Source organism: Protopterus annectens, chromosome 12.part0, assembly GCF_019279795.1.
Source record: "Protopterus annectens isolate FY-2018-M chromosome 12.part0, PAN1.0, whole genome shotgun sequence".
In the NCBI taxonomy this organism is placed as follows: domain Eukaryota; kingdom Metazoa; phylum Chordata; order Ceratodontiformes; family Protopteridae; genus Protopterus; species Protopterus annectens.
In genome coordinates, this window is record NC_056746.1 from 269,184,911 (window position 1) to 269,200,363 (window position 15,453).

Genomic DNA, 15,453 nt, shown 5'->3' on the forward strand with positions numbered 1-15,453 from the left:
AAGCCTTCAGGTACACTGACTCCTCATCGGAAAGGGTAACGGTGGGCCAGCCGCCTCTCTGCCTGAGGATCTCCAAAATGTCTGCAAAGGAGACATCTTCAGAGGATGACTTAGGGGACCCCTCTGACTTATCGAGGTCAGTGTCAGATGTGACAGACTCATCAGGGGAGTCTACATGCTTCCACTTACATGATCTCTTCCAAGGGGGCTCCTCAGCGGACCTTCTGAGGAGGTCTCGGAAGATCGGGGACCACCCAAACAGGGGTCCTGAGGCTGTGAGTCTCTACCATCCTGGGGAAGAGAGGATGCCGAGACCGTAGCTGGCACTTGAGGGAGTATAGCACCGGTACTCCTATATGGTACGGATGAACTATCCAACATGCTCCTCATCTTCACAAAACAGATTCCTCCAGCTCCGAGCGACGCCCCGGCTCCAAGGAGTGCATAGGTGCTGATGGCTCCAAAGGAATTGGCTCCAAGAACGATGTAGGGTCTGAGATCACTCGGGCCAATGCACCAAGAGGAAGACTCGGCACCGAAGAGGTTTGGTTCCAAGTACCCCCCTCAGGCCGACCAAAGAGCTTCGGACCCTAGACACTTTGTATGGCGCCTACGGTGTCGGAGCGGAGCTCGGCTCCGAGACAACCACCTAGGGTGCTGGAGCAGAGGACACCACTATAGTCGGTACTGATAGCATCAGCTCCAAAGGCCCAATCTGGGTTGGAGGAGGAAAAAGAGTAGGGTCGGTAACAGGACTCGGCTCCGAGATAGAAGTGGTCTGAGCTGATAAAAATTTTGGCAAGGTCGATGACTTAAGGGGTCTGAGCATCACTCTCTCGATGTCTTCTTCAGAAAAGCTCCTGAAGGATCTGGAGGACAGTGTTGGAGACCTAGCTCTCTGCAATATAGGTGATTTTAAAGTAGGAGAGACCAGTGGAATGTCTGTAGACCGGCTCTGAAGAGGACTGCTAGTGATCGGCACCGAAGCACTGGGTGCTAATACTAAAATGTCCGTGTACAGAATCTCGATCGGCTCTGAGGACAATGGAGCCGAAGAGACAGTGGCCATCTCCGATTTAGGTAACTTCTGTGGAGGTTCAGAGACGGAAGTTGAGGCTGGATAAGGCCTTTTTGAGATCTTGCCTTATCTTTACCAGAAGAATGCGACCTAGCAGAGGACAACGAACTGGCTAAGTCTTCCTCGAAAGAAGGTTATAACAAGCCTTTTAGAATCAACTTATTCTTCCATTTCTGGAGCACTCTAGGATTAAAGGAATGGCAAAACAGACAAGTCTCTTGAAGATGTACGGCCCCTAAACAGTACACAGACGCTATTGTCCATCATTTGACATTTTTTGATAGCATTTAGTACACTTTTTAAATCCTGACTGTTTATGCTCTTTAAGTTCTTTAGACATAATGGCAGTCTCAATATAGGCGACTGAAGAGAAAAAACAACACACTCACTCAACAAGAGAGGAACTAGATCCTCTAACTTAAACAGATCTAGCCCTACTTCTCACAACAAACAATCAAGGGAAGTTTTACTAGGTTCTCTAACTTAAACGAACCTAGTGTAAAGGAAAAGGGAACAGACTAGTACCTCTAAGTAAAACGGTTAGTCAAAAGCACACAGTCATGGGAACACACACAAAAAGGCCAACAGGCCCAAAATTTTATAGCAGAAAAGTCAAATCCAGTTAAATTGACACAATTGGTATCACAATAAGGCCTTCAACAATAAGAAAAGCACTTCACACGAAGTTAAAAACTTCTAACAAGCAGAATAATAAAGAACTAAATCACTTAGCCACGGCCAACCAAAAGAAGCTTCCGACTGAAGACGCGGCAAACGAGATCTGGGGAATGTGTGCATGTATCATGGGATACCTATTAGCCACGAGCCAATCAGAAGTTTTCAGGCTTTCTAAGCGGCCGAGTCGGAGCTGAGGATCGGCTCCGAACCCACACGTAATAATGGAGGCGAGAATGGAGGCGAGATAGGACTACATAACATTATTACATAACTATAAAAAACAATAAATGGAGGTAAGAAAAGATTGGGAAGACAAACTGAATAAGCAATTCACAAAGAAACAAAGGGGGAATATATGTATATCTCCCAAATATGCAACAACGTCTAGAAGATCTAGGATCTTTGCTTGGAAGTGTTTACATACATATTTTTATATCCAAGTAGATTACAAAGAATTTTTCCTCAAGCAGACAGAAAATATTGGAGGTGTGATGGGGTTGTAATGAGCTGGCAGACTTCAAAGATCCCCTGCAGACTGCTCTGTCAGAGAGAATGGGTGACTAAATTGGTGCAACTAAGGAAATTACTTTTTTGAGCTATGATATAGAATCAAAATTGCCTAGACATAAATAAGGCCTTGGTGAGTCTAATTATGATGGCTGCAAAAAAAGCAATTATTAGAAAATGGAAATCAAAGTCTAAATTAACTTTACTAGAGGTAGTGAATATATTAACAGAGACAAAATAACTGGAATTGTGTTTAGAATAGTGTAGGAGCAAATTACAAAGAAAAAAATGGGAATTGTGGGAACAATGCATGCAGAGGAGGAACATGTTCTAAAACAAGGCAGGACTTGAATGAGCTATGTAATGTCTGACTGACAATAACTGGACAGATTACAAGTGATGTATAATGTTTGCAACTAAATTTATGTCAATGTGGTTTGTGATGTATAATGTTTGCAACTAAAAGTACGCCAATATGGTTTGTTTTCATTTAAATAAATGGATGACTGCCTATGTCATAAGTGATGATTTCATAACGATGTTTCTTACTTTGAAAAACTGTTTTAGTAATCATCATAACAAAATGTTAGAACATAAAAAAGCACAGAATACTGAATTATATTAAGAAGTGTAGAGTGCAAATAGCAATTTTGCAGGGAGAAACATTTGGAGAGAAATCAGCATGCAAATTCGACAGAAGATTTAGTGGTGGACATTCATCACAATATCAAGGACAAATGAAAATGGGTAATAATACAGACTGCTAAAGAATCTCTAATAGTGACAGAAGACAGGAAAAAGGACAATAATTGTAGATTTGTGGTAGTAAGGGTTTATTGGCAGGGAAGGTTTACATTGGCATGTATTTATATTCCAGGTAAAACTGTCAGGAATGTTGGAAGAAATAAGCTATCAACAGGGATTACTGTTTATGGGCAGGGAATGGAAACTGATTTGCAATAGTGAGGCTGTATCAGGAGACATAGAAGAGAAAATATAACAAAAAAGGGTAGATTTATTAAGAAATATATAACAATATTTGTAATGCAAGATGTAAATTCAGTAGTAAGAAGTCAGAATTTACATATTACTTCAACGATACAATAACTGGCCTAGACTGGATGGAAACTACATTAGACAGCAGAATGGCTGAGTAATGGCTTAACTTCAGCTCTTCCAGTGTGAAAACAGAAACATGGAAAACAGAGCTAATAAATTTATTTGGGGTAAATTTCAGTTACTGGCTACTAAGTGCACTGCCTGGATGCAAGCAAAGAAATTAAGAGAACACAAAATCAAATCAACCACAAAAAGTGAAGAGAAAACACTGGCAGGGAAGAATCCTGCAGCTGTACAGCAAAAAGCAGTTCAAGCTCCAGCTTTGGTGTTAAGACATAACTTTCAGTAATCTCCAGGAAAAATAAGTCAAATGTGCTCATAGCTCTAGCTATGATATGTGGTATGGTATGTAGTAGGATATCTGGGAAGAGACTAAACAAAAGGTAATACAAATACAAAACTGAGAAACTGGAGGCTCTGTTTTAAGGATATGGACAGCAAGATACAAGCAGTAAAAATATTTTTAGTCCCTTTGGTTATATACTCAGGTCAGGCATATTTTTATCAACTAGAGAAGAAGTTTTGATTAGCAGTTAAGAGCAGAAGGATTTCATCTGGAAGGGGAAGAAGGCAAGAGTCAAGTGGGATAAGTTGATCCTTCCAATAGAATAACGTGGTTTGGAATTACCTGATTTGAAGGGGTACTTCAGAGCTACAAAGTTAAGGCTCATATACATAGCACAAGCAGAAAGCTATAATTCAAACTGGAAAGGGATGACGAAGAAATGGGAGAATCTCAAGAAATAAAGAGAGACTGGGATTTTGGATGCAGATCCTTGGAGAATAACAATAACCATACTGAACATTATATTCATAATGCAGCAGGAAGTATTTTAAAAACTATGCCAATACGAGAATGGAGAAAGGAGATTCTGCTGATAGACAAAACTACAATTAGGGGTACAGAGAATAGGCAAGACAGGGCTGGGATTTGCTGTTGAAAACTGGCAAAGGAACCAAGGTATTGGGAGCAAATAATTAGACAGTGAAATATAATAGAATTGGAAGAGGCCAAGAATACATTTGGACTCAAGGCGAGAGAGTGTCTTCTCCTATCAAGGACTGATATCAAAAGTATAAGCAAACTGAAAGGAATAGGGGGACATTATGTGAAAGATCAGCACTGGTAGAGTTTTTAGCAGAACCGAGAGCAGTAGTTGCTTTTAAAAAGGGGTAATTCGCAGAGCACATACAATATTGCATGATAACTACTGGAATCAATCAAAGGAGGTTAGAAAGGATTGGGAAGAGAGACTGGATAAGCAACTCATAAAGAAACAATGTGAGGATATATGTACGTCTCTAAAATATGCAACAAACTCTAGAAAATATTGGATTTTTGCTTGCAAGTGTTTGCAAAGGCATCTTTATACCCCAAGCAGACTACAAATAATTTTTTCTCATGTAGATTACAAATGTTTGAGGTGTGATGGGGAAGGAAGAAAGAAATAATTGGGAGCACATTGTTTGGGAATGTTTTGAGTTGGCAGGCTTTAAACATTCCCCGCACACTACTCTGTCAGAAATACTGGGTGAGCAAATTGGTGTACAAAGGAAATTTTATTAGTGAGCTGTGATACAGAATCGGAATTGCCTAGACATAGTAAGGCCTTGCTGAGTTTAATTCTGGTGGTTGCCAAAAATGGAAATCATAGTCTAAACCAACCCTCCTAGAAGTAGTTAATAGGGTCATAGAGTTAAAAGAATTGGAAATGGAATCCTTAGAAAAGGTTAGGAGTAAATTACAGAGAAAAAAATAGGAATTGTGAGAAATAATCAAAAACTGCATTCTGTTGATTATATCATAAGCAAATATATGTGGTTGGATGTACAATGTTGCAGACAATATGTAGAAGGTAAAATTAAGTTAATGCAACCAAGGTTAAGAGATTTTATCCCAAAATTAATTGAGTTTTTATTATTATTAATACAACAAAATGCACTGGGAGAGCCTCTTATCCAAATTATATAGCGCGATGAGGAATGAAACAAAACGTTGCAATGACAATTATTCTAACTATTTTACTCACATTAATAACAGACCTCCAGATGAAGAGGATAAAAAATAATTTTAATACCTTCCAAACAGACATTTCTTCTCTTAGATGGAAACTTTTTACTTGGAAATTCTTGCATAGATCTTTCTTCACACTTCATAAAATGTGAATTAATGTTTAAAAAGAAGCAAACTTGTTGGAGATGTAAACAGGAGCTTAAAGCAGATTGGCAACACATGTTCTTTGATTGTGTTGTACTTGCACCTTATTGGTATAACAATCTTTTTTACAGGCTTTATTTGGGGATAATTTTGTTTTATACAAGTCATTAATTCTTTTTAATACCCCTATTCCTGTTTGTGTTAAAAGAATGAAATGCCCTCTTTTATGGTCCATTTTTATCAATAGCAAGGAAAATTATAACCGAGAATTAGAAGAATGAAGCTACACCCTCTTTCAAAGAATTCACAAATATTGCAACCAATGTATGTCATCTGGAAATTATCACCATTAAATCAAGATCTACTAGAATTGCCTCCTACTATAATACATGGACAAATTTCAAGAAACTACCTGGTAAACAAAAACAGCTATAGTCATATCAACTGTAATGCACAGGAATTTTCCGAGAATGTTTTATTGTTAGTAGACACTCTCAAAGGATCATAGGAGGTTATAAGGCTAATGGCCCTAAGGCCCTTGCAAGCCTAGCCAAGAGTTTATCCCCAAAAAAGAAACCTCAAGTCAGAACCTGTCACCCTTGTCAATGAGGGACACAGGTGGAACCCCCTGGACAAATCTGTGGTTTCCCATCCACTCATCAAGGTTGCTCTTGAAGAGGGTCAGCAAGGTACTCTGTTTGATGTGTATAGGAAGTCTATTACAGAGATGGGGCAGCCTCTGGGAGATAAACTAGCAGGTTTTGTTGTTGTTGCATATTACATTCAGACCTTTCGAGCGGGTAATGCATGAGGAGTTAAGACTAACGAATGTGGATCATCTCTAGTAGGGCAGGGTCTGAGACTGCCTTGTAGGTGAGAGACAGATCAGCCCTGAGCAATATGTACTATTCAGAGGACAGTGATTTGAGCCTATCTACATAGGACAAGTGTTGGAGGCCATGGATTCTCTTTGTGAGGTATTTCTGTGGGCCTCCCAGTTGGTGCAGATGTTTGGAGAGGTACATACCAAATGGGGCGTAATACTCTATTGGTCTAATGAGGGAAGAGTATACAGGTAATAACCTTTTTTTTCCTGGATGCAATCCCTTTACTTATGAGGTGAACCAAGTAAAAGGCTTTTTTGACCACCGATGCTATATGATGGTCAAATGTGAGTTTGTTTTCAACCCTGCGTACCCAGGTCTCTCACCACAGGTTGTGTACTTAAGGGGTTGCAGTTGATGTGGTAATCAGTAGGGGTCATGTTTTTGCCGAATGGTATGATGATACATTTTTTTGCATTCAACTTGAGGCCATGACTTTGGCACCAGTCATTAGTTGCTGGGAGAACCTCTTGCAGTATGTTAACATCGTTTGGGGAGTCAATTACAACACCCAACTTACAGTCGCCCACAGATTTGGTCAGCCACAGGCCTTTTGTCTTTGCCTGGACCTCTGAGAAGTAGATGTCAAACAGTAGGGTTCCCAGGACACATCCCTGGAGAACTCCATTAGTGACAGGTCTGCTATCAGAGGTGGAGGTGCCTATTTTGACCTTGTGGGTCCTGTCTGTGAGCCAGTTGCTACCCACCTGATGAGATAGGGATTTACGCCAAGCTGCGTTAGCTTTTTGATGATGTCTGAGTGAGGGATTGTGTCAAAGGCCTTGGCCAAGTCAAGGTTAGCTGTATGCACTGACTTTCCCTCAACCAGGGCCTTGGTGACTGTCTCAAAGAAGTCAACCAGGTTCAACAGGCAAGATCCACCCTTCACAAATCCAAAATGGGTGGGGTCAAGTGCTTGGAGACTGCCTACGCCCTTGTTTATGAGATTCATAATAACACGCTCTATGGCTTTACAGACCAGACTTGTCAAGCTAATAGGGCGATATATTCCAGGGTCAGTAGGGGCACCACCTTTGTGCAAGGGAATGACAATGGCAGTGGAATAAAGTCTGTACTTCGGTTGTGGTTAAATAGGGTGCTCAATAGCAAAGCTAGTTCTTGCTGGAGACGGTGCAGAATACAGCCTGAGATACTATCAGGTCCAATGGAAGCTGTGTTCTTTGTCTTGGATAAGGCCTTTAACACAATCTACAGAGATGTGAGGTGCAGGACAAGTATCGGGGATGTCGAAAGGGCCTTTGGGGGGACAGGGGGTGAAGTTTATGCTTAACTTATCTGCTAGCAGCCTGGCTAAGTCAACAGGATCAGAACCAATCTGGGCTTTTCCATGGAGGTTCCCGATGCAAATGAAGAAGACTTTGTGATTTCCCTTTGTTTCAGAGGCTAGTTTAGACTCATAATTGGCTTTGGAGATTTTCATTAGTGATCTAATTTTCTTGTTGATGCTAAGGAGGAAGTTTTTCTAATTTGGAATCTGTTCCTTTTTACCCTTGGACAACAGTTTCTTCCTTTTGTTGTAAAGCCTATTGATAGAGGATGTTCAACAGGCATGTTTGTGTTTCCCTGACGAGCAGGTTTTAGTTCTATTGGGTATGGCTGAGTCCATGCAGTTGTTCAGGTGCTTGTATACTTCACTGGCGTACTGTTCAGCATAGTTGTCTGGATCCTCTGAGGGGGGCGGTGGTATGAAGCTACTGATACCCTCCCTTAGGAGGTTGTAGTCAGCTTTTGAGAAGTTTTTCAGCCTGATTATAGTTGGGAGTGGGGGGGTGGGATAGAAACTTCGATTGAGACAGATGAATGATCTGATCTCACCAGGAAAGAACCAAGTCCAAAATGTTATCTCCCCTTGTGGGGCATGAGACAAGCTCGTCTAGTGCGTTAGAACTGATGAAGTCAAGGAATTGTTGGGTGAGTGCATCAGTGCAGGAATAGTTCACCCAGTCTATGATAGGATAGTTGAAGTCACCAAGAATCAGGGTGTTGGGGGGGGGGTACCTTGATGGAGTCAAGTAAATCCAAGTAAGAGGTGTGGGTGTCCTGAGTCATGGAGGGGGGGGGTGTATAGCTGGCTATAACTTGCATGGGTGTCCTGCCAACTGTCAGTTACACCTGGAGTAGTTCCAATGCATCATGCTAGCAAAGCAGTCTGGAGGTGTACCTGTCCTTAAGAAGACAGAGACTCCACCACCCTTAGGCTTCCCAACCTCATTTTGGGGTCGGAATGTGCAGGTGTACTCTTCACAACCCTGAATTGAGTTTCCTTGACCGCACAGACGTCGACATCTTCCAGTGCGACGACAGCCTCCAGTGAATGCATTTTCAGGTTAAGGCTCCTAGCGTTAAGCAGCACAACCTTCAATTTGCTTTTTGACAGATCTTTTATGTTGGAAGATTTCTCTTTGGGACATTGCCTAAAAAATGCACAATGGGGGAGGCAAGAGCCTTGGCCAGCATCCGGAATCCCATGGGTGACAGGTGGAGGCCATCTCTGATAAAGCATCGAGGCCTGTCAACCAAGTCATCCCAGGCAGACATATACCGTATCCCCTTGGAATGACACCAGAAACTAAGCCAATTGTTGAAGTCTGTTTTTTGTTGGTATTGTGGTATCACTCTTGGTAAAGGTAGGATGCTGCTTAGAGCTAGGGTCACACCTGCCTAGGACACACATTCTGACAGCTCAATAATGTCTCTCTTCATATAGTCCAGGGAGGTATGTCTGAAGTCATTCACACCAACATGGACAATGACACGGTCATAGTTGTACTTGTTGTAGAGAGACTTAAGTGCGTACATGATGTGGTGGTTTCTGGCATCGGAAAGACAACTAGTTGTCCTTGTTTGTCCTTGTTCATATTATTGTTTTTTTTCTTGTTCACAAATTTCTAAATACAACTGTCATGATCAATTTGTTTAGTTAAAATCTAATACAAACTTTTTTAAAAAAGGGATTCTATTATGGCAGCTATGGATATGTAGAAAGAAATTAAACAAAAGAGAATATAAAAAATTGAGAAGCTGGAAGCTCTTTACTCTGGATATGAAAAGTTAAGATACAAACAGTGAAAATATTTTAGTTCCTTTAGTTTTACATACAAGTTAAGCATATTTTTATCAACCAGAGAAGTTATGGGTGATAATTAATAAAGAGTTGAAGGAATGCTTTGGGGAGGGAAAGAAGGCAAGAGTTAAGCAAGACAAGTGGATTGTATCTGTAGTACAAGGTGATTTAAGATTACCTGATTTAATGAGATACTTTAGTGCTACAAACTTAAGGCTCATATACAGAACACAAGCAGAAGATTCAAAATGGAAAGGTATAATTATGATGATGAAATGCAGGGAGGTGGGTTTTCAGAAATAAGACAAGAGAAGGATTAAAAATGCAGGTCCTTAAGGAGAATAACAACCACGGCACAGAATATTATATTCACAGGTCAAGAGAGAGTATCCTAGGAACTAAACCAACACAGGAACGGAAAAAGGAAACTTTATTAATAGAGTTGAATGCAAGGAGGAGTACAAAAAACAGGCAAGGGTGGTGGAATCTACTGGCAAAAATTAGCAAATGAACCAAGATATTGGGAGCAAACAACTAGATAAGAAAAAGACAAAATATTGGGATGAGGCTTAGCAGGAGTTTGTACTAAAAGATAGATGCTACTCTCCCTTCCAGGGATTGATAACAGAGTAGAGGAAAGGGAAAGGTATGGCGGTGTGCTAACTGAAAGACCAAATCGGGTAGAGTTTTTAAGTCTAGAAGAGGAGCTGCTGTTAAAAAGGGGATAATTGGTAAGACATATAAAATACTGCATGATAATTATAAGAATCAACCACAGGAGGATAGACAAGATTAGGAAGCAAAACTGGAAAGGGAAATTACAAACTAATAATGGGAGGATATCTGTATGACTCACAAGCAAGCATAAAAGTCTAGAAGCCATAGGATGTTTTGCTTGAAAGTGTTTGCAAAGGTATTTTTATAGCCCAAGCAAATTCCAGAGAATTTTTCTTCAAGTATTTGAAAAATATTGGAGCTGCAATTGGAAAGACAGGTAAATGGGAACATCTTTTTGGGAATGTAACAAGTTGGCAGATTTAAAAAAAAGTTCCTAGAGAGTACTTTGTCAGAAACTGTGGAGAAGCAAAGAATTTTAACAAAGGAAACAATTTTTTGGAGTCAGGATATAGGATCTGGAACTGTCCAGGAAATAAGGCCTTACTGTGTTTAATGCTACTGGCTACCAAAAAAGCAATTACTATTAAGGAGAAAGTAAAATCTAAATCAATTGTAATGAAGTATTGAATATTGTAAAGGAAAAAAAATGTAGGTGGATCTTTAGAAAAAGGAAGGAGCAAACCACATAGAAATAAATCAAATTTGTTGAAACAATGCAAGTAGAATAATGTTCAGGAGGATGAGTGAGTTTGAAGCGGAGGTAATGTTTTTTTGTTGGTCTTTCGGCTTTTCCCAGTTAGGGGTCACCACAGCAGAACTCTTGTCTGCTAATGAATGGCAGTAGATTTTCATGAACACTGAGGTGCCAGCTCGACACTCAACCTTCAACGAAGGCACGCCCATTTACGCATGTTTTTGCAATTTATGTAATGCTGAAGTGACAGACAACTGCTAAAAAAAATGTACAATGCATGAAAATAAAGAATAGAAGTCTACTATGGTTTACTTTCTTTTTAATTAATGCATGTGTACCTTTGCAATAGTTTAAATTATGAATATTTAACAGTGCTCAAAAGAACATTCTGGAAAAAGACACTAGCAGACATCAACATCTTTCCCAAATCACCCTCAGATACCGTGCACACAAACATGTACAAGGTACAATCTCTTGTCTCTCGTTCCACTAAATTCCTATTGTAACAAACCAGTTTACCCACTCCAAAAACCCTTTATAAAAATTGCTACGTAACCCTTCCTTTTACTTTAAAGCAATCAGGCAAAAACCGTTTGGAGATATTGTGCTTCTTGAAAAACTAAATACAGCTACAATAAGACTTTACATATGTTGCTTCAAACTTTTCTAAAAATGGGCTGCCCTATAATACATGAACAGAGGCATAGCTGGTTCTTCTAGTGCACAGGAATGTGCGATCTGGCACCCCAGCTCCCCAGGTGTTCATATGAAGAGTTAAAAAAAAGAAACAAGGTCTGATACACTAGACTGCCACTCCAAGACAGATACAACCCTTACCACCACCATCACATCTCTATATTTGGATTAAAAAAATAAATAATAAAAGTTTGCTCTGTTTGACTGCCTCTCCAAGCTAGATACATGCCCCCTCCCTTCTCCAGCTAAGGTCTACTCTGTTATGCTGGCTCTTCAAGCCACATACACTCCCTCCCCTCCTGGCCCCAGCTCTTCAATGGAAGAGCAAAACAGCAAGCCAAAAACATTTTTTTTTTTTTTTTTTAATTGTAGCAAGGAATTGCAACATTTGTAGCAATTGGTTTGCTACAGCTCACCCCACACAAAGCACTGATCTGCTGAACTTCCTTCATAAATGCTGGTACAGAAAGAAGACTGCAAGAACTACACTTCACAATTGCCCCCCTAACACCTTGTGCCGAGGACAGCTGTCCCCTTCGCCCCTCATTAGCTACTACACTTCTGTATGTAAACCCCCTAAAACTACATTTGCAACCATATAATTAGGTGTTTTAATAAGAATATTTCCTAAAGTCTCTTCCCATCATAAACAAATGATTATCAGTTCAATCACTACTATCTGCCCATCTACAAAACATATCAGAAAACAATACATGATCAAATCCTGGAATACATTTACAAACATGACATTCTATGCACAATCAGCACTGTTTCCATTCTAAATTCAGCAGCATTAGGGCTATTTATTCCTTAACTAAATAAATCTTCTCAAGTATGGAACATCGATTAACAAGGCAACTTTTACAGATCTTAAGTGGGCTTCTGATAACAAATACCACACTGTTCTGATCAAAACGTGCTACGTACTGCGGACTGTGTGAAAGTGTTCAAAAGTGGTTCGTTAATTATCTGAGTAACAGCATTGCTTCTTTTTTATGTGGAGTCCTTCAAGGTTCAGTAGTTGCACCACAGCAATACACATTATTTATTAATGATCCACCATCAGGCCTATCCAACATTCACTGCACACTTTATTGAAGCGACACAACAATACACACACACACACACACACACACACACACACACACACACAAAGCAACTTAAGAGTTTAGAAAACTGGCCTCAGCCTATCAACTACTGAAAGGCAACCACAATGATCCTAGACACTACCCAGAGGCATAAGCTCCACAGAAAATGTAGTGATTAAGTCCCAAGAGGGAATTCCCTACCACTAATATTAAAGAAAAACCAGCCAAGCTAGATTTTCCACTGTGTGATTCCCTCAAACCTCTTGCATTAGAGGTAACATTGGATATATGCGAACGACCCCTTAAGGACATCATCAGGTGTTTCAGCTATATGGCAGTTCTGAATGCACACAACTTTTTTTTTCCTTTTTAAGTCTCTTATGAACAAATTTAGGCCAATAAAGCCAAACCCCACTAGCTGTGGACATGCATGTTTCAGCCTTCTTATGGCCTTGGCAGCACAGCATAAGTAAACTGTTTGGCTAACATTTGGAAACGCAGGGCTGATGTCCACAACAGTGACAAATTAACTGCCACAAATGAGACTACTTACCAGTTTGTTTAAGCAGTCATTCAGTGTAGTTAATCCCTGTTCTTCATATAACATTTCTCCATCAACCAACTCTTTGGTAAAGTGGTATACTGACTGTATGCATGATTTTAACACTCTGCTGACCTCAGAAAACTATATAATTAATACGTATATATATGTAGGCAGTGACTTTAGTGAAAACCTATAGAAATAATGTCATGTAGGCTGAGGCAATCTACCTGAAAAACTTGAGGTTTAAGAAAGGAAGAAGAACCGTTATCATATACTCTAGGAAAATTGGAAATCAAGAAGAAAGGTAGCATAAGATTTTAGGGTACTAAACAACACCTGATTAATATCACAAAGAGAAAAAAAACAGTGATGAGGTTAATTCACTGGTTGGGTAGAGTTATCTGTTGAGAGAGAAGTGAACTTGAAAGTAGAAGAAAAACCTAAAGACCTATAAAGACTGTAGTTTGAAAAAGCTTCTTTAAATGTTACTAGATGGCATGACATTATCAAACATTCCACTGAGCAACTAAAAGGAGGATCATATTCAATAAATCTGAAAGAAATAAAAGGTATGCTGCAAGCACTTTAAAAACATGCTCAGAAAAATATGTTGGGAGAAAAGCCACTTAAAACTAAACGGGTTGTCTGCAGGAAGTATTCCAGGGGAGGAAAATAGGGGGGGAAGGGGCAGCATGCTGGTCTCTCATGGACACATCCAGATTATATCTCTTTATTACATCTTACTACATGGCCATAATTAAAAGCCCTCACATAAGACTAGTTTTCTGCTATTAGTGACTACAAACAAAATGTGTTACTTTCCTAAGCCCTGACACAAGATGACCTATTCACCACTCTTACACATCATATACAGAAAACTGCAACAGAAAAGCATTGCACTCTCTTCAGTCATGTTTAAATATACAAATGTTAAATGTCATGAAAAGATCACAACTTCAAATTTTCCAGACTTACTGGACCATTTTTGCACAAACATATAAACTGTGTCTTGAGCTCATCTGCAAAAGAATATTTATTTCATTTTTTGTACAGCTTAATATAAGACTGACTGTAACCTTAACTATAAAGATGTACTTAAAACATGTATACCTCATCCCTGGAAACGGAGCTTATTTCTGCAGCCAATGACTCCGAGAAAGATGGAGAAAAGAGATTTTTTGCTCCCTGGATGCTCAAGTTTATGATCTGCCCATTCAGCTCATCATTCTGCTCTTTCAAAGCTCGATTGTCCTGCAAAATTGAAAAAAAAAAGCAGTTTTAAAATGAACGACCACACATATACTTCAAACGGCATGCAAAGCAAAACTCTCACTTCAACTCTGAGTAATAATAGACAAATAAATGGACACACTGTGCAATCTGGCCATTAATCACATAACTGTAGTCAAATGCAGTGCTTTGTCTACATTTACTTGTTAAAGTTCTTGAATTCTGTATGGGTACACAGTTTCACAGCCTCCAGCTTCATTAAGTTGAATTAATGTACTTTTCAACGCAAATGTTTTCTTTTTATATTGTACTTGACTCTGCCTACTGTTTCTTACTGTTGCCAAATGGCCCAGGTCATGCCCGATGGTCCTTGGGCCAGCATATATCTGACCCAATTAACAAATGGTATATAAGTAGTTGATGCTGAAACATACATATTAAACGTAAGAAAACAAACAATGCCCAATAAAGGGAATGAGACACCTGCCTATCTAATTTCTGATAAATTCCTCAAGCATCATCTCCTTCATTCCTGTCCTTCTGGATTACAGTTTCCTGAGCAACAACCCCCTTTCTCTGAGATGGTTGCCATTTCTACTGGGGGAAAAGGAGTCCTTACAGACTAGTAAGAGAAGCCTCTCAAGATCTTCTTGCCTCAATGTTACAATTACCAATCAGTTAGATGTAACTTTTGCCTGAAAAACCACTGTCATGTTTATCTTCTCTGGCAATGAGTATTATATCCCTAATATATAAAAAGATTTTATGACTACAACCATGACGTGGTTTTTTTATATATAAGGGCATTACATATTGTATTTTATAATGTTTTAATAGACATACATATTTGGTTTATATTATATAGGAATGTATTATATGTATTTAATGTTGTGCTTACAGTGTTTTGTACACATCGTATTGATTATTGTCTAGAATTTGTATGTTATCAGATTGTTACAGCCAAAACTATGTTTTTATATAGGGATGGAGTAGCATTTACATCATAGTTTTTAGAATTCAGTTGTATTTCTTTAATACTTGTATTTTTAATTGGTTAATTAACTAATTAGGGCA

General features: G+C 39.3%; 1 protein-coding gene across 2 annotated transcripts in view; it reads right to left on the reverse strand.

Annotated features, from left to right (window-relative positions):
• LOC122816498 (rab11 family-interacting protein 3-like) overlaps positions 1-15,453 on the reverse strand; it is a 1,372,586-nt gene that overhangs the window by 90,934 nt on the left and 1,266,199 nt on the right. For both annotated transcript variants that reach the window (XM_044089329.1, XM_044089328.1), the window contains one exon: positions 14,260-14,400. In XM_044089329.1, coding sequence (XP_043945264.1) covers positions 14,260-14,400 — 141 coding nt within the window. The remainder of the gene's footprint in view (positions 1-14,259; positions 14,401-15,453) is intronic.